The sequence below is a fragment of the Lynx rufus genome, unplaced genomic scaffold, assembly GCF_022079265.1.
Source record: "Lynx rufus isolate CCGP_SWC_20201006 ecotype Redwood Valley unplaced genomic scaffold, mLynRuf1.p SCAF_15, whole genome shotgun sequence".
Taxonomy (NCBI): Eukaryota; Metazoa; Chordata; class Mammalia; order Carnivora; family Felidae; genus Lynx; species Lynx rufus.
In genome coordinates, this window is record NW_025814829.1 from 45,265,217 (window position 1) to 45,289,140 (window position 23,924).

Sequence of the window (23,924 nt, forward strand, 5' to 3'; positions counted from 1 at the left end):
GGCATTTCTCTTTTTGTTTGCTAGTTATTAATCAACATTTTAAAACAGTGTTTTGATCAATTTTGGACAAGTAATCATTTCAAAAGATGACTCACTGAGAAGAAATCTTTTGACACTTTATAACTTATGATCAGTATCAATGTTAATATCCTGTTTGTGTTACTGCACTACAGTTTTGCTGATGTTACTGCTGGAGGACAATGGGTAAAGGGTACGTAGAATCTTTTGGTACCGTATTTTAGAACATATGTGGACATGCAATTTGTATCAAAATAAAAAGTTTAATTGAAACATTATCACAAAAGAGTTGTTTTATTTATCTAAAATATGTTTTTGGGGGCTCCTGGGTGGCTCCGTCGGTTAAGCATCTGACTTCAGCTCAGGTCATGATCTCATGTTCCGTGAGTTCAAGCCCCGTGTCGAGCTCTGTGCTGACAGCTCAGAGCTTCGAGCCTGCTCAGATTCTGTGTCTCCCTCTCTTTCTCTGTCCCACCCCCCATCCTTGCACTGTCTCTCTCGCTGTTAAAAATAAATAAACATAATAAAAATAAATAAAATAAAATATGTTTTTGGCAGAGAAACAGATGACTCACTAAAGACTTTTAAAAACATGTATATGCTATGTTAGTGTGAAGTTCTACAGGAGAAATGGAACGGAAACACAAATTCAAAGAGAAAAAAAGTACAATGAATAACTTGCTAGTGTTAAAAAAAAAAAAGTGCATGGCCATGAATTTGTGAATGATGGTGATTATCAAATCATTATGTGACCAAAGATTCATTTAGGAGAGTACATTTAAATTTTATTTTAAAACGTCAATAATTTAAAATGATATGGCAGGAATTATTTTCTTTGCCGCTATTTAAGCTTCTAATTATATCTTTAGATGTTGCTTTTAGAGAGCAGAAGTAAGTTTGGAAGGCACTGCTCTAGCCATCCCAAGTACATTCCACTCCTCAGCACGCCCAGGTTTTGAACGGCCTGAACCTTGGTATCCCTCAGCTCCTTTAGCCCGGAATTCGGTCTCATGGTCTGCCAAGCCAACTATGGCTCCTCTTTCAACTGTCCTCTCAAGCCTCCACCCCTCCGGGAGTTCTTCCCTGATGCTCTGAGCACAGTTAGGCACTTTCTCTCCCTGTTCCTACCTGACCTCACGTTAGGTGCCATCCCACCGTAGCAGAAGTGTGTTATTTGTATGTCTGCCTCGCAGTTACGCAGCACAAACCTTTAGGGTGAACTCATTTTATTGTTGTAACTCTAAGTATTGCCACAGACCGATTCGACAGCTTTTCTTTTTTTTTTTTTTTTTAAATTTTTTTTTTCAACGTTTATTTATTTTTGTGACAGAGAGAGACAGAGCATGAACGGGGGAGGGGCAGAGAGAGAGGGAGACACAGAATCGGAAACAGGCTCCAGGCTCTGAGCCATCAGCCCAGAGCCCGACGCGGGGCTCGAACTCACGGACCGCGAGATCGTGACCTGGCTGAAGTCGGACGCTTAACCGACTGCGCCACCCAGGCGCCCCGACAGCTTTTCTTTGAATAAATGATTATGAGAACAGTATGGCCAGCTTACAAAAAGGCTGGTTTACCATGAATTTAAGTTTCCTGCCTTTGAAGATATACTTTCGGTTCAAGTGCTGTGTACTAAGGCTAAAGATGTCCAAACTACCGAACGTTAGAGCTCAAGGGGATCTCATTCATTTATTTATTTATTAAAGAATTCTACCCTGGGGCGCCTGGGTGGCTCAGTCGGTTAAGCGTCCGACTTCAGCTCAGGTCACGATCTCACGGTCCGTGAGTTCGAGCCCTGCGTCGGGCTCTGGGCTGATGATGGCCCAGAGCCTGGAGCCTGCTTCCGATTCTGTGTCTCCCTCTCTCTCTGACCCTCCCCCGTTCATGCTCTGCCTCCCTCTGTCTCAAAAATAAATAAACGTTAAAAAAAAAAACAATTAAAAAAAAAAAGAATTCTACCCTGCGTTACCACAGTCTTAAAAGCACAAAATTTTACTAGAAGTCAGAAAGGCTGTGGATGGAAAAGCACAAGCATGCAGTGCATCGGTCTTTGTGCATACCGACTTAAGGTGTTGGTAGTCAGAAACTAGATTCAGTCTTCAAAACTCTCAGGCTAGTGTACTTATCTGCCGACCCTCAAAATGCAGGGTTCTTGAATGTTGACACAAACAGACAATCTTAATCTTGAGTCTTGGAAAGACCCTATTTAGAAAATCCTAATGTCTTCCTCTATCACGTTATGCTACACCTGCTCTACCCCTGAGTCATGTCAATATGGTTCCTTTGTTCAGTCACAGTTATGACCGAACCAGAAATAAATAAGAACGCGAGCAACTTCATATCGAGCCAGACCTTTCAGCTGTTCAGTCTAGTCTTCTACTTTTGAAAAGCACATTCAGGAACATGTTATAGGAGAACAGTTATTCCTCAGGGGTTTAAGAATAAAATATAAATATGTCTAGCTTCTTTTGCAATTTATTATGAGCCAGTGACTCATGAGACAATTTCAACTCTTCTTGAAACCACTTCAATTTCATACCTTCACTCACTTATTCATTCATCCCTTCATTCAGGGAGCCTTCGCAGAGCACAGAGAGGTCACAGAACTTACTCGGATTTCACCAGTTGTTACGATCACTTGTGTGTGTGTGTGTGTGTGTGTGTGTGTGTGTGTGTGTGTGTCTTGCGGTTCTTTGCAATTTTATCACACGTGTACCTTGAACTACCGCCGCATTCAAGACACTGAACTGTTCCATCACCATTAAGAATCTCTCCTACTATCCTACATGTCACACCCATCCTACGTCCCTCTCCCCATACCCCGATCCCAGCCCCTGGCAACCACTAACTTGTTATTTCTATAATTTCCTCATTTTGAGGCCACTACATAGAATTTTGAGAATGCCACCTAAATCATACAGCATGTAACTTGTGAGATTTTTTTTCATTCAGCATAAGATCCTTGAGATGCATCTAAGTTGTTGTATGTATTCACGCTTTTTTCCTTTTTTAAATGTTTTTATTTTTTGAGAGAGAGAGAGACAGAGCATGAGTGGGGGAGGGGCAGAGAGAGAGGGAGACCCAGCATCTGAAGCGGGCTCCAGGCTCCGAGCTGCCAGCACAGAGCCCGACGCGGGGCTTGAACCCACGAACCGTGAGATCATGACCTGAGCCAAAGTCAGCCGCTTAACCGACTGAGTCACCCAGGTGCCTCCCCACTCTGTTCCTTTTTAGTGCTGGGTAGTATTCCATTGTGTGGACGTACCACACTTCGCTCAAGCAGTTAGCATGGAAGGACATGTTTGTCTTCTCCAGTTCTTAGGCTCTTACAAATAAAGGTGCCATGAAGACTGATGTACAGGTTTTTGAGTGGACATATGTTTTGATTTATCAGGGATCAATGTCCAAGAGTCCATCTGCTGGATCATGGGGTAAGTATAGGTTTAGTTTTATAAGAAATTGCCAAAGTACTCTCCAGAGTGGCCGTGCCATTTTACTTTCCTACCAGCAATGTATGAGAGGTCTGGTTTCTCTGCATCCCCACCAGCATTTAGTATTATCACTGTTCTTTATTTTAGCTCTTCTAAAAAGTGTGTTATGATACCTCACTATGGTTTTAATTTGCATTTCCCTAATGGCTAATACTTCTGAACATCTTTCCATGTGCTTATTTTCTTTGGTAAAATGTCTGTTCATGTCTTTGCCCATTTTCTTTTTTTTATGTTTATTTATTTATTTTATGAGAGAGAGAGAGAGAGAGAGGGAGGGAGAGGGAGAGGGAGAGGGAGAGGGAGAGGGAGAGGGAGAGGGAGGAACAGAGAGACAGGAAGAGAGAGAACTCTAAGCAGGCCCCCACCCCCACCCCACTGTCAGCACAGAGCCTGACATGGGGCTCAGTCCCACAAACCATGAGATCATGACCTGAACTGAAATCAAGAGTTGGACACTTAACTGACTGAGCCACCCAGGTGCCCTGAATGTCTCTGCCCATTTTCTAACTGGAATATCTTACTAGTGACTTTTGAAATTCTTTATATATCCTAGATACAGATCTTTTAGGAGATGTGTGGTCTTCAAATATTGCCTCCAAGTCTGCCATTTCTTTGTTCATCTTAACAAAGTGTTTCTCAGAGAAAATTTTTTAAGTTTTAAGTCCAATTTATCAGTTTTTATTATTATGGACCATGCTTTGAGTGGATATGTAAGCACTCTTCATCTAGCCCTGCCCTGAAGATTTTCTCTTATGTTTTCTTTTAAAAGCTCTATAGGTTTGTTTTTTATATTTAAATCTCTGATCTATGTTGACTTAATTTTTTACAAGGTGTGAGATTCATATTGAAATTCAATTTTTTTTGGCCCATGAATGCCCAATTGCTGTAATGTCATTTGCTGAAAATACCTATTGGCTATTGATGTCTGTAGCATATATAAAAATACTGCCTCTTTCATTTCTCATAGTGGCAATATATTCTTTCTCTCTCGTGTTTTATTTTTTGATCAGTTTTTCTTGGCCCCTCCCCTAAAAAACTTAACTTTTTTCTAAGTAATGTTTACTTTCTATTTCTTCTCTTTTTCATTATTCTTTTTATTACTTCCTCTGTCTTCATTTTTTATTTAATATGTTACTCTTTGCTCGTTTCTTGAGATGGATAGCTTCGATTTTTCCTTTTCTAATATATACAGCTACAGATTTCACTCTACTTACAGCTTCTTGTATATACCACAAGTTTTGATACACCCTATTGTCATAATCATTTTAAAATATGTTCCTATTTCCCTTACAATTTATTCTTTGAACCATGAGGTAATTAGAAGTTTATTACATAGTTTCCAAATATTTGGAGACTTTCTAGTTTTTTGTTGTTTTTTTTTGTTGTTGTTGTTGTTATTGACTTCTAGCTTCTTTCCAGTGATATGAGATAGCAAAGACTTCCTGATGGCAATTCTCTGTAATTTACTTTTTGGCCCTTGGTAAATTTTCCATGACACATGAGAACCGTATATTCTTCACTGTTTAAATACACTTCCCTAATTTTGTTAACTATGTCATTTATTAATCATTTTTCAAATATTCTAGACCTCTACTAGATATTTATTTACTTACTATTTTCTGAGAAAATTGTTTTTTAAAACACCAACTATGATTTTGGATCTATTTTCTTTTTCTTTTTGTCAAATTTTGCTTTACATATTTTTGGGCGTGTTATTGGATGTACAAATTTATCACAGTTATATTTTCTAATTGAATTTACTTTTTCATCATTATAAAGTATTCCTACTTATCTCTGGTAATATGTACTACCTTAAAGTTTACTTTATCTGGTATAAGAAAGCTATACTGACTTTCTTTGGACTAGTATCTTCATTATATATATATTCTCATCCTTATACTTTCAGTCTTTTTGTGTTCTCATGTTTAAGAAATGTCTCTTACAAGCACCACATGGTTGGGTTTTGTTTTCAATCTGACAATTTTTTTACTTTAAAGTGGTATGTTTACAGGGGCCTGGGCGGCTCAGTCGGTTGAGCATACTACTCTTGATTTCTGCTCAGGTCGTGATCTCACGGTCGTGAGATCGAGTCCCACGTCGGCTCCACACTGAGCATGGAGGCTGCTTAAGAGACTCCCTCTCCCTCTGTCCCTCCTCCACTCGTGCTTCCTCTCTCTCCCTCTCTCTCTCGCTCAATAAATTTTTAAAAAATTAAAACATATGGGTATCTCAAAACATTTCATGGGACATCTTATTTAAAAAAATGATATGTTTTTTCCATTTGCATTCAACATTACTATTGATTAGGTCTTAATCAATATCTTACTTTTTGTTTCTATTTGTTCTGTTATTTATTCCTATTTTCTCTCCTTTTGTTGCCTTTTCTGGGTCAATTCACGTCTTGCTGGTTTAACTTGTAAAAGACTATTTGTCTTTTAATGGTCACCCTAAAGGCAACAACATGCATTTTTTACTTATTACTGTCTAAAATTACTAAAATCAGTATTTTTCTAGATACAGGCAAGGAAAGCACCTTAAGTTCTTTTTTTTTTATAAATTTTTTTTTTTTTTCAACGTTTATTTATTTTTGGGACAGAGAGAGACAGAGCATGAACGGGGGAGGGGCAGAGAGAGAGGGAGACACAGAATCGGAAGCAGGCTCCAGGCTCTGAGCCATCAGCCCAGAGCCTGACGCGGGGCTCGAGCTCACGGACCGCGAGATCGTGACCTGGCTGAAGTCGGACGCTTAACCGACTGCGCCACCCAGGCGCCCCGCACCTTAAGTTCTTTAACTTCATTTATTTTCTGTCTTTTGTGTGGTTGTTGTTATCTTTTGATTCTACCCATATTTTAAACCAAAAACACATTTTTATTATTACTTTTAATATTTGTATCCTTTCTAATATCATTCATTCCATTTTATATGTCTCTACTTCCCATCTGGGGTCATTTTCTTTCTGCTTGCATAGTTTTCTCTAGTATTATTTTACTGCTGATATTAAATCATCTCAGTTTTTATCTGTCTGAATATATTTTAAATTTTTCTTCATTTCAAAAGATATTTTTGCTGAATACAGTATTCTAAGTTGACAGTTATTTTCTTTTAGCATCTAAGAAATTATATCTGCTCTCTGATGACCCCCATAGTATCTGTTGAAAAGTCAGCATATGAATCTCACTGTTTCTCCTTTTAAAGTAATGTACCTTTTTTCTCTAGCTACTTCTGAGGGTTTTTTTTTTCTCTGTTTTTGGTTGGTAAGTACTTTTGCTGTAATGGATCTAGTTGTTATTTTCTTTCTATTTCATCCTTTTTGGGGTTTGTAAAACATTTTGAATCTGTGGTTTGATAACTTCTGTCACTTTACAAAAGTCTCAGCCATTATCTCCTTGGTATTTTTTTGACCCGATAGCTTTCTTTTTCTTCCAGATCTCCAATTTACATTAGAAAATTTCCATCAGGTCTCACATGTCTCAAGTTACTTTCTATATTTTTCCAACACTTTTTCCCCCTGAGCTTCAGTATGAATGTTTTCTACAATTTTCTAGTTCTTTTATTCTCTCCCTTACTCACAAACCTATTAATTTCCTAATTTCAATCTATACCTTTTGTTCTAAAATTTCCACTTAATTCATTATTATTCATTCCAGTTCTCTGAATATACTCTCCATTTTAAATACATTTTTAACATATTAATATAATTATCTTAAAGCCAATATCCAATAACTCCAGTATTTGGGTAATCTGTGAGTCTGTATTTATTAACGATTGCTTATTTACCATCATTTGGTCCTGTCTCTTGGCATAACTGATAATTTTTTATTGATTGCTGGATACTGTGCATAACAACTTGTAGAAGCTCTTCATGATGCTGTCTTCCTCTAGAGTATATTCAATTTTCTTTTGCTAGGCATTTAAATATAAGCAAATGACTTTCTTTCACGCAGAGATTTAAGAGTGTTCCAGGCTGGATTTTAAGCTTTGTATTATATGGGCTCTTTCTGTCTCTCAGGGCCCCTCCTCTTTGACAGGGAGGGCCTCAGCTCCAATTTTTTCTCCCCTCTACTATGAGACTCCTGAAACCATTGTTTGGTTTTTTAATCTCTTAGAAGTTATTTTACATTTATTTTCTTGGCCACTAGCCCTAAGAATGCATGGGTTAGTAGTTAGCAGATATTTTAAAAGAAAATTCTGAGCAGAACATCAGGCTCTTTTTGGGGATTTCCATTTCTATGGGAGTCTCGGATGACTTAGAAGGCCTGACCTCCAATTTTTGTCTCCCCAGTAGTGAGATTTCATCAGGCTCCAGCTGCTCTCTGCTCTGCCTCTATTCCTTTCACTGAGAATTTGGCAATTTCCCTGAATGGAAAAAAACAACGGAGTTACATACAGATCTCACTTTAATGCATTTTCTTCTCACTGGGATTGGGCCTTCATCCTTGTTGTCTCGGCTGTTGTCTGATGTCTTCAAATAACTTTTTTCTTATTTTATCCATTTTTATAGTTAAATGAATCTTGTCAATGGCTCAGCTCCAATAAAGTTAGAAAACATTCGGTGGTCTGCTCCCAGTCCAGTGATTCTTATCAGGAGTCCAAGACTTGTCTCCATAATGGCCAGACAGATCGCTTCTAAAGGTTTTTAAACACATAGATTCAGTTCCCAGTGATAGATCTGGGAATCATGAAAACTACTGCCAGGTAAACCTTGCCGTCAGGAACCTCTCACATATACACCAAAAACGTTAAACATTGGCAAATTAGGTGTGCACGAACTTGGGGATACTTTTTTGCAGTGTTGCGTGTTCCTCTGAACTATTATCAAATGCATTATTGGAATATGACCTTCTAGCCTACCACGAAGGCTAGAATGACACATTTGCTTTCATCTAGAAAGCACTAACCCCACAAGTTTCTGATTTCTCATGTACCCTGAGCTGCAACTATAAAATTTAGTGGTACAAGGATTGCAGAGCCCTAAAACTGTATCGGATACCATAGAGTCAATGAAACCCAGCATACTAACGCAGCATTCAGTTTGGACCACCCCATGTTTAATTTTTTATTGTCTCCTCCTTTGCTTGAGATATGTACCCCTTCTAGATGTTGACCTGATTCACTCCAGAGATCTTCACGTTCTGGTTTCCCCCTGAGCAGCAAACAATATTTTTTCATCTATTGCTAACCTACTTCTCGTCTTCCACCTTCCCCAATCCACAATACTAGCTGTCCTTTGACAACTTGCTCATATTTTCTTTAATTATCAATTCAACCTGTTTTGGACTCTACTTCACAATGACCCAATCATACACGGATTTCACATCTACGGCATTATGTGATCTTCCTTCAATTTATTTCTCTCTGCCTCATAAATGATTACTAAGAAGATTAACTTCACATAACCTATTTCAAGTCATTTATAAAATGGTTTCTAGTCTCTACAGTCATTCTCTTTCCAACATGAAAGATTCCTCCCAGTTATGGTAATGCAGTTTTAAAATAAATTTTGATAGAATCCCACTCAAGACTCTACATATAAATTTTATTGAGTAATTCCTTTTTAGCCACATTAACTGATTTAATGACTTATTGACTGATCGGTAAGATTTCCTTCATAACAATGATAACACATTGTAACAGGAATTATATTTCTTAAGAATGCAGAGGTTCAAGTGTTAAGGTGTCACCCTTTTCCTAGGTAAGCAGGCAAGTCCCACCGGCCCAAATTTCCCAGGATATCCTCAGGCCCCCGATCCTGGATCCGTGGATCCCGAGGACCCATAGGCACAGCACGCCAGCCTTCCCGCACAGTGATGACTGCAAACCAGGTTTCACGGTCCAGCCAACTTCTTTGCTCATTTCCTCCTCGAGGCTCTCCAAGATGTAAAACGGATCTTATTACACATCAGCAACTTATTTACCTAGAGATCATATATTTGTCTAGAACATCCTGAGTATTTGCCACTGTTTGCTCTAATACCTCTTTCTTATCTGTATTAAACATTTTGACAGTTTCTCCCAAAAGCCATCCTCAGCCCAAGACAGTGAATTCACGGAGTGAATGTGTTTTTCTCTTTATTTCTTTTTTCCTCAAACTCCCTCCGCATAGTCCCTTGGGGCCCCCTTAAGTTTTCTGCCATATCTGGTCTTCACTTACCCAGGTGACTGATGGCTTCCTTGTCCCAAGGCCAGGTGGCAGCGCCTGCAAGGTCTTCCCGCACGGAGCTGGCAAAGTAGACATTGAGGAAGTGAGTACTGTTGAGCTGCAGTGCCTCCTTCAGCTCCTTCACGCTCATGTATGCCCTGGACAGCACACAAGAGGAGAGCACGTCACGCCGAGGATCAGTACATAGAAAACAGCAGAGCCAGACCGAATCAGACTCTGACACTCCCAGCCAGCATTGCCCTCTGGAGGGGCAGAGGGGCAGAGACCAGGCTGTCATGAAGATCACAAAAAAAGGCACTAACACACATTTGGCAGATTTACTCCACGATAAATAACGTGGAGTTATTTTATTATTAGCACGGTATTTTTAGCACTATATTATTTATATGAATATTCGGTGTTTGATGTCATACTCCATTCCCACTCTACATCTAGGTTATTTTTTCAAGATAAATCTAATGATAGTCCTAATTATTTGCCCAGAGGATTAACCCCAGGCCATGGTGAAGTTCCAACTCTCAGTTCCTGGTTCCTTCTGCCACACTGCATGAATGTTATTATGATCAGAGGACCAATTGAATCTCTGTTTCAGTATATGGTGACTTTGGGCCTTATTTAAAAAAAAAAAAACATAATGGTGACGAGGAAACATAAAGTAAAAAGAGAGAAAAGAAAAGATGAGTTATGGGTAGGAAAAGATATCATAAAGTAACTGCAAAGAATGTTAATTGTGTATGTATTTTTCTTTCTAGTCCCTTAATCTGTAGACACGACTCCAACTCCGACTACCTTATGCTATCTAACAAGTATCTTTTCTGGTGGCCTTCAAAGCACTAGGCAATATCACGTTTGCACTTATGCACAGAATTAAAGGTCTACTAAAAACACATGCCATACGGCCCATAGAAAAGGGAAACAAGCATGCTGTCCCTTTATGAGCTCATACATAGCCAAAGACCTTCATCTTCCTCGCATCAGTGAAACTTTAAACTTACCATAAGCAAACAGACTCACTCAACAGTCTCACTGAAGAGCTATTTTAAGAACAAGCAACCAAAGCAGAGCTCAGTGGCCCTTTGGATCCACTGGATGCTTCCCGTAGTGATCATGGTCTGCCACTCACAAAGGGGAATGTCCCTGTCACAGCTTGAACTGGGCAGACAGCTCCCTCAACATTAGTTGGAAATTTCCTTCACAGATCATGCTTCATTGCTGCCATTCTGCTAGACCAGCTGAAATCCAGAAGCTCATGTTAGGACAGCGTGACCCTTCTTCTCTTGCTTGTTCTGCCTCCCAACCACACTGTTGATGCAATCTATTTAATCCACATGTAGGATATACTGGCAGGGAGTACCCAAAAAATAGAGATCCCAAAGAAGATTGTTTCTGTGTTCTTTGGAACAGAACCAAAAAAAGGGGGAATAAAAGTTAAGTAACAAAAAAGAGTTTGCTTTCGAACCACAGATACTTGGGAGAAAACAGATTTAAAAAATACTTTTTCATATTGACTTATAATATCTTGGAAAAATCGTTCTAAGCCCCAAGAAATCATCCAAATTCCATGAGGTGATGTCACATGTGATCAGAGGGATATTCCTTCTGCTGCTTTCCTGGAGACACAATGTTTTTTGGACTGTCGCCTGCTTTTCCCTGGATATTAGTCACATTCTCTTTCCCTTTCTCCTTTATGAAAAATAATGACAATTTCCTGTATTGACAAATTGATGGTTTGGAGCTATGATGACATCAAACAATTCTTCAACATGGAGAAGCAGGGCCAGAAGAAAGGAGCAGAGAGAGCATGAATGGGGAGAGAGAAGGGAAGGGAAGGGAAGGGAAGGGAAGGGAAGGGAAGGGAAGGGAAGGAAATAAGGTTAGAAAGAATCAGAGACTGAGCCTACACACAGCTCAAGGTACCAAAAAAGACAAGTCACACCCTTTCTCTGTTTCTATTTCAGAGTCCCCATTAAAATTGGGAGTTGGTAATTTGACAGGTTTTTTTTTTTTTTTCTCTTTTCTCCTCCCTCGCTTTCCCCAAATCCCCCTGCTCCTGGCATGGTTTACTTGGGCTATCTGTGTGTTACTGGCTTCTCTGTCTGCCATTAACCAGCCTTGGCTGCCATCCTTCTGTCCTCCCTCAACCCAGCAGTGGCACTAATTTCCCTTGAGCACACTCCAAGAGGCCTCCTCCTCCACCAGCCTCATTAGCTGGTTCTACTCATCTCCCTTGTTCTTTTTGCCCAATCCTCTCTCAAGCCATAAATTACTCTTCCAGATGAGAGTGTTTATGTCATGCTGGTGGCAAACTGGGTGTGGTTGCTCTGACTCTTGCACTCCACAGAGATATGTGTAGATGGAAATCAGCACATATAAGGGGGGGAATACATTTTAAAAAGCTAGAGACGGTTGGGAATAGTCATTAAATGAACTGGTAGAAGATAATCTTATTTTGTTGGAAACAAAGATATTTTTTCTAGATTATTGCTTAATCTACAAAGAGTAAAGCTGTAGCTATCAGTGTGTCCGCTTTGCATGTAGGATGCCTTGCCTATAATAACATGTACACCTTTTCAGAACTTAGAGCTAATAAAGATAAACAACTTACTGATGTGACCAGAGCCTGGCTTAGACCTAGGGTATGGAAAAATGGACATTACTCTTAAATTCAGAGCATAACATCTTGCTTTAGAAATGATGTGTTCAGAGAGAGACTTGATACGCAAAATAATTTATTCAAAGAAAGGTCAAAAAATATACATAAATGTCAGAAAAAGCATAAGCTTTTTGAACTGACCAGACCGTGTATGGAAAGGGAGATGAACTGAATTAATCTGCTTAATTTCTGCCAGGATCTCCGTTTGCTCATATTCCCCATACCCTGGACTGAGGTACTCACCATAAAATTCTCTCTGAGGTCTCAGACCAACCAAAGTGAAATTGCATTTTGATGTTTATAAAAATTGTCTCAGAAACAAGTTCTGCTTGAGGCACACATATCAAGTTGTTCCGCCCCCCGCTCATGGCCCCTGGAAGAATGCATACCCGCCTCACCATTTTATGACAGCGACCTGCTGGTTTGGGATTAACCGTTGCCTGCTATCTAGACCTGTATTTCTTTGTCCCCCAGACTTAGTGCATTCATTTGGATCCGTGCCGTGGCTCCTCGACTGCTGACTCCCAGCCACACTCCAGTGTCTTGAGAGTACATGCAACCCCAACTTTTGCTTCGTTTCTAAGGAGAAGTGAAAGAATATAAAGCATGCCTATTTGTGCTCTAGCTTAATAGTTGAATAACTGATTCCTTTGTAGACTAACAGAAATAATTTCAAGAATGGAGGCAGAAAGAAGAAAAAGATCACAGGCTGTCTGAAGGACACTGAACCGGCCATGAAAAATTGGCACGCTGAAAAATAAGACATAAATGATGCACGTGTGCCCCGAGACCTCCCACAGCCAGAGCAAGCCCTCTCCAGAGGAAGGCCCTTCTACAGGTGAACAGCAGCCTCTGTGACAACAAAACCGGGTGCTCCCAAGGCCCTTCAGCCAATCAGTGTCATGGCAACAACGGTGCCGAAGTTGGAGTATTTTCGGTTGGTTAGATCAAAACCTTGCTGTCATTACTGTACACGATGGTTCTCTACCCAGTGTGTGCAGAAGGGTCTGCCACCTCATCTCCCATGCACTTTGCCAACCATGCTTCTCCCTCTTGGTCGACATCACCTTTGGCCTGCTTCCCCAACCCTTTCATTGTGCCCGCACCACGGGGCTTAGCAGTCCACAGAGTACCAACTAGTGTTCTCCCAGTGCCCAGTGCAACTCTAAAAACAGTTTTCTCCTTCTCTCAAATTCCCCCTGCCCTTAGGTGCATGGGACTCTACTACATCATCATACACTTTATACTCTTCTTCTCTTCCCACCTCCTGGTTAGTCCATACACATCGAGGGTTTCAGCATCTCGCCCAAAGCCTTCTCCTTCCCCACCTCCTATCGTAACCTGAGAAATTTCAACATCTATGTGAAACATCACTGAAAACAGTCTTCTTTTTGACTTCCTTACCTCCAGTTGCCCCCCCCCCACCTCATTCTCATGGTCACCTCTACTCAGAGTGGTTTTTTATTCCTGGTCTCCTGTAGATCTTTAATTCTACTTGTCTCTACTTAGACTTGTTTATGGTCACTTCCTCTCCAGGAATGATTGGAGATCACGATTCTTCTTTTGTTCGTCCTCTCCCACCAACTTCAATCTCTTAATCCCCTGACTCTTAATAAATGATCATGCCTCCTTCTTCAATGGTAAAATTGAAGCCATTCATCACGAATGCTAACACACACTCACACACACACACACACACACACCCTTCTTTACCTATTTTTATTCCCTTACCTCTGGTCCCACAGGATGAGGTTTCTGAGCAAATAATAGCTAACATCCTCTCTTTTTCCTTCTCCCTTTCCAATTCAAACTTCTTGAAAGAATAATTTCCTAATCTCCCATGACTTTTTCCCATGTACCCCCTAATCCCATTGTAACCTGGCTTTCATTGGCACCACTTTATCAAAACTGCTTTTGTTAAAGTTGTCAGTGACCTCAGAACTGTCCCTTCCTACAAAATGAGAAAAGTTCAGTCACCTTCTTATGGGAATCCTTTGCTGTATTTTTATATTTACTTACTTCCTGCTTCTTAAAGTTCTCTACTTCCTTTGCTTTTTTTTTTGCAATGTTCTTTTCTGGCTGTATTCTTGCTTTTGAGACCACTCTCAAAAGGGCTCCTCTTTCCCGTTTCTAATCCTTAAAAGTTATTCCCCAGGGTCCAGTGGTCCTGTTCGGGTACATTCTTTTGTCATGCTCCTTGTTCACTAGTGGAAACTCTTCTACATCTGAACTTGAAAGCATCATCAGTGCTTGGGTAACTCTCAGAGAGGGAGAGAGAGAGAGAGAGAGAGAGAGATGACTATAGATTAGATTCTTGCTTCTATTTTAAAGCAGGACATCTCCACCTAGACCATATACAGACATCTTGAGGTCAAAATGTCAATGTGATGGATGGTTCTACCTGAGCACAAAAGAATTCATATACAGTGAAGCTCAGTAAATCTGAAATAAATAGTGATCTGACCAATGAATCTATGGACATCTTTTCCATGGACAGATATGCAGGAAGGGTTGTTTGGCTAAACACAGAGGAAGAATATGTCTGTGGCCACAGAAAGTCAAAAAGGCTAGGACAAGGGAAGGACCACAATGGCATTTTGTCCCCTACCTAATTTTATAGACTGGATTTTGAGCTCCTCAGGAAAAAACAAACAGCAGTCGTTTCATAAAATCAGTGCAACCCAGGATACACAAGCAATGCTTTCAGGCCTAATAACAAAATGAAGCACCAGTTGAGGATAAGGGACACTCTCTCCATTTCTGGAAAGAATTAAGGGATGTCAGCACCATTCTAGCACTTGAGAGTTTTACAACCTTGGGTTGCATTGGAAGCCAGCTCTCTCAGGAGGCCAGCTTTTCCCTAGAGAAACAGTGAGGGCAAGAGCATCAGCTGGAAACGCTGAGTGTCAGCAGGCAAGGTACATACCATTGCCAGAGTTCAATGGCAAACAGCAGGAGAACCGCAGAAACTGGTGGTCATGAGTGTTTAAGGCACACCCCTTATGGAGACTCCCAGAAATACTACAGAAAGGGAACGTTGTCTGAGGGTAAGATTTTGGTTATATATTGAACTAATGTAATTTGATTGTTAATGGTAGCATGACCTCACTCATGCCCACAGGGCCAAGTGACTACATTTGTCTCTGACACTGAACTCAGTCTTTTTTTTCCACTCCTACTTCTCCAGTGTCTGTCTCTGAATTGGTGCTACTCTTATTACCCTCTCTGTGGCACAACTAGAAAACCTAGGATTCCTCTCTCACTCCTCCCTCCCCTCCACTTTACTCTCCTCAATATAATCAGTCACCTGCTAACAAGGCCCAAGGAAAAAGACACCATGATGATTATTGTTTCTCCTCTGAATGCCATAAAAGAGGCTAGATATATTAGGACATCATCAACTGGGAATATATTTTTTCTTCAGATTCAAATATGAAACACCTGACAATACTTATTACACCCAAAACATTAACTCACTATTGCTAATTCATATGGGAATGAGTAATACTACTAGAAGAAAAATGGAACTATTATTTAGACACATTGAACAGTTGGGGCGCCTGGGTAGCTCAGTTGCTGATTTTGGCTCAGGTCATGATCTCACAGTTCATAAGTTCGGGCCCCGCCTTGGGCTCTGTGCTGACAGCTCAGAGGCTGAAGCCTGCTTCAGATTCTTTGTCTCCCTCTCTCTCTTCTCTGCCCCTCCCCTGTTCACATTCTCTCTCTCTCTCTCTCTCTCTCTCTCTCAAAAATAAACATTAAAAAAATTTTTTTAAGAAACATTTAAGTGTTGTAAGACCTTGAGGCTGAAGTAAAAGAAATAACTAGAGATCAAAAGGGTTTGAAGTCCAGGGTCGCAGTATCTTCTGTGGCAGGCAGAATAATGTTCCCAAATGGCCACACTCTAATCCCTGGAGCCTAGGGATATGTTACCTTACATGGCAAAAAGGGCTTTGCAGAAGTGATTAAAAGTACTACCCTTAAGATGAGAAGATTATTCTGGGTTATCTGAGTTGCCGTGGTTCCAGTTCTTGGTGATAAGCTTGCCTACCTTATCAAGGGAGCCATACCATGAAACTTATTTGGAAGATGAGCATGAAAATACCCAGAGAGCTTGTTAGGTCAGATAAGGGAAAGGAAGAGTGTGATGGAGGAGGTACTCAGTAGAATCAAGAGAAAATGATCAGACCAATGGTCAGAGGAGGTCAGTGTGTCACTATCCTGAGGAGCACGGGCTCTCAAGCCAGAATGACTTGGTTTTGAGTCCCCAACTCTTTCACTCGTTGGCCACGTGGCCCTGGCAAGGCACCTACCATCACTACGCCTCGGTTTCCTTGTCCATAAAACGAGAATAATGAAGTATCTACTGTATATAATTATTGAGAGGAAAAATGAAATAACATTTATAAAACCACACATAATCATTCAACAAACCTTATCATCGGTAATAGCAGTGCCTATGCCCTCAGACGACTACATAGCTAGCAACAAAGCTCAAACATCGTTAATAGAAGAAAGCAAGTGTCATCCCCAAAACTTGATGGGGCGCCTGGGTGGCTCGGTCAGTTGAGCATCTCAGCTCAGATCTTGATCTCAGGGTAGTGAATTCAAGCCCACACTGAGCTCTGCATTGTGCGTGAATACCTACTTAAAAGAAAGATGTGATGGGGAACTAATTATGGGTTATGTCTCAGGAGGGATGTACCTTTCTTACAAGAAAAAAATTAAAATGAAATGGAGATGACACCACAGTGCACAAAAAAAAAAAAAAAAAAAGCAAACACAACCTAAATCTAAAACCTGAAGTAAACCCACAATGAAAAGCTTTTAGTGAAAATGAAATCACAATGAATCTTTTCTAGGCACAAATTGTAGCTGGCCCTGTCGGGCAATGGATAGTTTTGATTCCTCCCCAAACAGGTGCCAAAACGGACACAAAATAAAAATATAGTAATGACCCAGAATTTCAGATGCCACCATCTCTGCCAAAAGGCTGACTTTGCTAATAACAATGGCAGCGTGTCTGATAAATACTTCTCCCTACTTCCTGACGATCTCTCTCAAAAAGTTCAGGAAACAACAAAGGGATATGACAGTTTGGCTGTAATTCTTACTAGGAGGGAAGAACTATCTGGTTCCATGAAGTGGATGTGTTCCTTCAATGAAAGAAACTACATTTTACTTTTTGCCACAGGTGAGGCTGGTTAACAACAGCCTCGAAACTTTAGGGAAACAGATTTCCAAAAGTGAGGAATGATTCCTTGGCCCAGGATGCTCAAGGGGAACATGGCCCTTTGGAAGTAGAAACTGCAAAAATGCACTTAATTCTAGATTGTCCTGATAAAGGCAAAAGGAGACACAAAGCATCAAATAGAACCAGGTTCTGTGAAGGGACTATCTGCTCACCTAAAATTTCAAAATAACACATGTCGATTTTAGAAAGAGGAATAGCATAAAACTGTTAAAAAGAAAAAAAAAAGAGGAAGAGAGTTCAAAAGAAGATAAAGCTCAGGACCAGCAAAAAAATGGGAAAAAATGCAAAGAATGATAAATTTTTAAATTTCCATTTTTCAGAATAATAAGCAAAATAGAGAGTATAATGACACAGAAGGGGAGAAAAAGCTGAGCTCTTCAAAGTCTGCCTTGTTGCCAAGACAAATAACTGTGAAAGTGGAAATCTATTCAATGATTCATTAACCTGGCAACCATTTATTTGCCCTAATAATAACAATGCTCAAAATTAACTGAGTCCCAACTATATGACAGATGCTTCCTATATATTTTCTCATGTAAAGCTCCCAACATTCCTATGAGTTTAGTGTATTTATTTTGCTTTACATATAAGAAACTCAAGTTTACAGAATTCACGTCACTTGCCCCAAACCACACAGCTTGTAAGCGTTGGAGGCAAGTTTTAAACCCAAGCTCCTCTGACTCCAAAGCACACATCCTTTCTTCTATTCTTAAATTGGTTTCCCCAGCATCTGTGAGTCACTGTGTTGGGCCTTGGCAATAAAAAAAATACGTAATACACAACTCTTGTTTTCAAGAAACTCAGTCTAATGAGGAACACAACCATGTGAACAAATAATTGTCATACAGGGTGAAAGACACCATAATGGCAGTGCCCGCAAAATTACACTTGTCATGAGGAGCACTGAGTAACGTACAGAATTATTGAATCACTATATTGTACACCTGGAACTAACATAACACTGTATGTTAGCTATACCGGGATAAAAATTAAAAAAAACAACAACAAAAAAACGACATGCAAGAACAGAAAACGGAGTGAAAAATCGGCTGGGAGAACCATACATTAATGAGGCATGGTCAACTTGGTGTCAGACATCGTGAATTGGTTTGCGCACATTATTCTACCCTCCTTCTAGTGTGTTCCTGCTCCGGAGGACAGAAGAGTTGAATGGCACATTTTCCCACGTCTCTTGTACGTAAGGATCTGGATGTGATTTAGAGTCCGCCTAGCGGCTGTGCTCTTGTTGGAAGATGGCAGTGAGGTGAAGAGCTCACTTCCGCCTGCTTTTTCTTTCTCTGCCTGCATCTGTGGCTGGCTGACAGCGTTCTCGTGCCCAGCCACCAGCGTTAGGGTGTGGGGCAAACACCTGTTCCTGGTGTGGCTCTGGCAGGCACAGCGTCACTGCAATGGTGGCACAGAGGTGGCTTCCTGACCTCCTGACAGCGGCCATACAGTGTGTTCTGGAAGCCAGCAGTTGCACGGGGACCTCAGGACTCCCCACCTTCCCAAGAACTGGCTCCACTTGCAGACCAGTTCTTCAGTGCTGCTCTGGGAGGTACCCTGGATGCCCAACCTACATCCTACTACGCCAGCCCTTGCAAAAACTTTGTGAGCAACAAAATTCCTGTATTGAAGCCTTTTTCATTAAAATGGCAACCATGCTTTGTGTGTTTTGCATCTAAATACTGACTGATTCAGAGATGATATTCCAGCTGTGTTTTCAAATTTGATTTTAGTCCTCAAGTAGAAAAGTCAGGAAAGATATAGTCAAGCCAAATATATACATGACCGAAAAACAACAACAACAACAACAACAACAACAACTAGAAGTCCTAATTGATGGAAGAAATAGTGTAAGAATTGTTTTTGAATGAACTGGCCTCTGGAATCATAAGACTTATACCCTAAAATCTCCAAAAGACATTGTTTGGATACTTACACAACAATGAGCCTTTGTGGGTAACAGAGAGGTGCAAGACAGCTGAAGACTGAAAAGTATTTCAAGTTCCATTAAAAGTAGAAGGAGAGATTTGGAAATTACAGATCAGCGAGCTCAGGGTCAACTCCTGGAAATATTTCCAATGTGTTATTAAATAGGCAAATTGTTACTACTAAGGTAAGAAAAAAGTGATTATGGGCACTACTATGGGCTCACTTAGAAAAAAAAAAATCATGCAAAGGTAATCACATTTCTTTGTCGTTGCTTTGGGTATTTTGTTGGACTTGCCAGCATAGATGATTCCTTGGAGAAATGTACCTTGATTTAACAGGATATGTGATACATCGTTCATGAGATCTTTATAGAGAGGGTGGAGAAATGTGCACTATTACACATTCATAACAACTTGCATCAAAGTTAGGGACTGTCTGAAGGCAGTTCAATATCTTGGCCTCAGTATCTGTATTTGTCCCTATTTCATTGGGTTATATAATCAACATCTTGCAAAACTTCATACAATGCAAGTTTGTAAGTTTACAAATGACATGAATTGAAGAGAGATCATATGTTGGGTGGCAGAATAAAGATTCAAAGAGGTCTCAAAAAGTAGTAATTATAGGGGTAAACTCAAAGGTAAAATGCAAAAGCTTGGAATGCAAAAGCCAAAATTAAACACAAAAAGAGGGGGCGTCTCAGTGGCTCAGTCAGTTAAGCGTCTGACTCTTGATTTCGGCTCAGGTCATGGCTCATGGTTGAGAAGTTTGAGCCCCACATTGGACTCTGCGCTGACAGTGCAGAGCCTGCTTGGGATTCTCTCTCTCTCTCTCTCTCTCTCTCTCTCTCTCTCTCTCCCCCTCTCTCTCTCTTTGCCCCTCCCCTGCTCATGTGTGTTCGTTCTCTCTCTCTCTCTCTCTCTCTCTCTCTCTCTCTGCCCCTCCCCTGCTCATGTGTGTTCTCTCTCTCCCTCTCTCTCTCTCTCAAAATAAATAAATAAACTTTAAACACAAAAAGAGAACATGATTGCTAAACTATAGCAAAACTCTGGGTTTGGCACCAATTAATAGGGAAAAAATGCCTATGGATTTCAGTTGCCAACAACGTTCCATCACTCCCTGGGGGAAAATGTACAGACCCCTAGGATTCCATGCTGGCCACAAAGACTGCACTGCCATAAACAGACCTGTGCTTGGTTAGTCTATCCTCCTCTAAGGACGTTGGAACCTTAGACATGTCCAGAAGAGGGAGATCTGACAACAATGCTGTGTGAAGAATGGCAGAAGAAATGGGGCATTATTTAATCTAGGAGGCAGGGGTAGGAGGGCAGCCTGAAAACTGGTTAAATGTTTGCAGTTCAATGACATGTAAGGACCGTGCTCTGTATAGCAGTGGAAAGGATTAGAGCCAGTGGGTAAAATTACGAGGAGGTATATTTTGCCTCAATATATTAAAAAAAATACATTTTAGTTGTTACGGAATGAATTCCCTATTACTAGAAATATCCAAGCTAAAGCTAAAGGATAACTCTGCAGAGATATTGAAGAGATAAGTCTTATATCAAACAGGATATAAAATCAAACTATCCCTTACAACTCTAAATTGTCACAATGTTGAAGATCTAACACATTCTCATTGTTTCAGTGATTATTATTTTTTTTTTTTTTTGAGACAGAGAGAGAGCGAGCAAGCCAGGGAGAGGCAGAGGGAGAGAAAGTATCTTAAACAGGCTCCATGCCCAGCACAGAGCCCCACGTGGGGCTCAATCTCACGACCATGAGATCATGACCTGAGCCAAAATCAAGAGTCCAATGCTTAACTGACTGAGCCACCCAGACGCTCCTCAATGATTATTTTAATACAACTGATTTCTACATCTATAGCTCCCTCTTTTCGATTCTCACACTTTTAAAATATTTCTACCAGGATAGCCCTTGTTGTGGGCTGAAATGTGTCCCCCCCAAAAGATGTTGAATCCTAATCTCCACTATCTGCGAATGTGACTTTATTGGGAAATATGGTCCTTGCAGATGACCAAATTAAGATGAAATCATTAGGGTGAGCCCTAATCCAATATGATTGTGTCCTTATAAAAGGCAGAATTCCCAGCACTTTCAACAATAGCCAAATTGTGGAAAGAGTCTAAATGTCCATCAACTGATGAATGGATAAAGAAGATGTGGTTTATATATACAGTGGACTACTACTTGGCAATGAGAAAGAATAAAATCATGCCATTTGCAGCAATGTGGATGGAACTGGAGGGTATTACACTAAGTGAAATAAGTCAGTCAGAGAAAGACAGATATCATATGTTTTCACTCATATGTGGGCCTTGAGAAACTTTACAGAAGACCATGGGGGAAAGGAGGGGGGGGGAATTACAAACAGAGAGGGAGGGAGGCAAACCATAAGAAGACTCTTGAATACAGAGAACAAACAGGGTTGATGGGGGGTGGGGGAGAGGGGAAAGTGGGTGATGGGCATCGAGGAGGGCACTTGTTGGGATGAGCACTGTCTGTTGTATGGAAGCCAATTTGACAATAAATTATATTTTTTAAAAAGCAGAAATCTGGACATAGAGGGAAGACAGTGTGAAGAGACAGGGAAAATGAAGCTTTTTTGTTTAATGAAGCTTATAAGCCAAGGAACACCTGAGACTACCAGAAGCTGGAAGATAGATCTGGAATAGATTCTCCCTCACAGCCCTTAGAAGGAATCCACCTGTTAACACTTTGATCTCAGACCTCCAGCCTCCAGAACTACGCGAGAGTATACATTTCTGCTGTTCAAGCCACCCATTGTAGGATACTTTGCAATGGCAGTTCAAGGAAACTCATACAGCCCTCAACAATGCAAATCTACAGGTCATCTACCCGATTTTATTCTCCCACCTGCCCCAGATGACCCAGTCTAATTTAATTTTCTATTCATGCTATAATAATTCTACTATTTGCTGCATTCCCTTGCCACTATCACTATCTGGATGGAATAGATCCTTTTTACTGTATTCGCCATGGACTAAAATGTCTTCCTATTTTTCTCTCTAATCTCCACTCCACTCCAGCCCACCCTGCACAACATCAAAGCTGGTGTCTCCCTGCTTACTCTTGGTTCCCTGTGGCCTACACAACAGTCCTTTAAAATCCTTTCAGTTGCCACGTAAAGCCCCATAATCTGACCCCAGTCTACCCTCCAGGCTTGCACCAGCACCACTATGCCATTGACTGAGCTAAATTGATTTATTGTTGATGACACACCTGCTTCTGGTTTTTCTTCTTTGCCTCCCTGTGTTGCTTATGCTGTTCTCCCCTCACATATACAATTATCAAAACTGTAACTAACATCCAAGTCCCCTTTTCTAGCTCACTTCTGTAAAGTCCAGTCTGATTACCCCAGCCAGAAATGAGCCATGAAATCCGAGCCTCTACCTTATTCAGTCTAGTCTACAATGCACAATAGCAATACGTAAGCCTGCTTTGGCAGTGTTTTCCAACAGTAGAAACCCTATCTTGATATACTTAACTTGTATGAGTTTCAAATATGCATGAACAATAACAGTATAATAGCAACATTAAAAAGTATAATAACACGACAGTATAACAGCATATGTTATGCTAATAGAAGAGTGTAATAGCAAACAAGAGTACAATAAAATATAGATAATGTAAATTTCCATTAACATGGATCTGACAAGATAAATTAAAAGTACATAATGTATATAACATTCATACCACGAAGTCATTAAAAATAAACTAGATCTGGGGCACCTGGGTGGCTCAGTCTGTTGGGCATCCAACTTTGGTTCAGGTCATGATCTCATGGTTCATGAGTTTGAGCCCTGCGTCAGGCTCTGTGCTGACAGCTCAGAGCCTGGAGGCTGCTTTGGATTCTTTGCCTCCCTCTCTCTCTCTGCCCCTCCCCCCACTCTCTCTCTCTCTCTCTCTCTCTCTCTCTCTCTCTCTCTGTCTCTCTCTGTCAAAAATAAACATAAAAAAATTTAATTAAAAAAAACTAGACCTTTATGTATTAAAATAGAAAAGTGACCCCAATATAGTACTGATTGAAGAAGCAGGCAGTGCAATGGCAAGTGTAATGTAATTCCATTTATTTAAAACCATATACATGTCGGGGCGCCTGGGTGGCGCAGTCGGTTAAGCGTCCGACTTCAGCCAGGTCACGATCTCGCGGTCCGGGAGTTCGAGCCCCGCGTCGGGCTCTGGGCTGATGGCTCAGAGCCTGGAGCCTGTTTCCGATTCTGTGTCTCCCTCTCTCTCTCTGCCCCTCCCCCGTTCATGCTCTGTCTCTCTCTGTCCCAAAAAATAAATAAACGTTGAAAAAAAAAATAATTAAAAAAAAAATAAAATAAAAAATAAAACCATATACATGTCAATCTAGATATCTGGAAGGAAAT

General features: G+C 40.5%; 1 protein-coding gene across 1 annotated transcript in view; it reads right to left on the reverse strand.

Annotated features, from left to right (window-relative positions):
* Nucleotides 1-23,924, reverse strand: part of PAPPA2 (pappalysin 2) — a 267,658-nt gene that overhangs the window by 158,173 nt on the left and 85,561 nt on the right. The window contains exon 3 of the mRNA XM_047077368.1: nt 9,659-9,804. Within this exon, the coding sequence (XP_046933324.1) occupies nt 9,659-9,804 (146 nt within the window). The remainder of the gene's footprint in view (nt 1-9,658; nt 9,805-23,924) is intronic.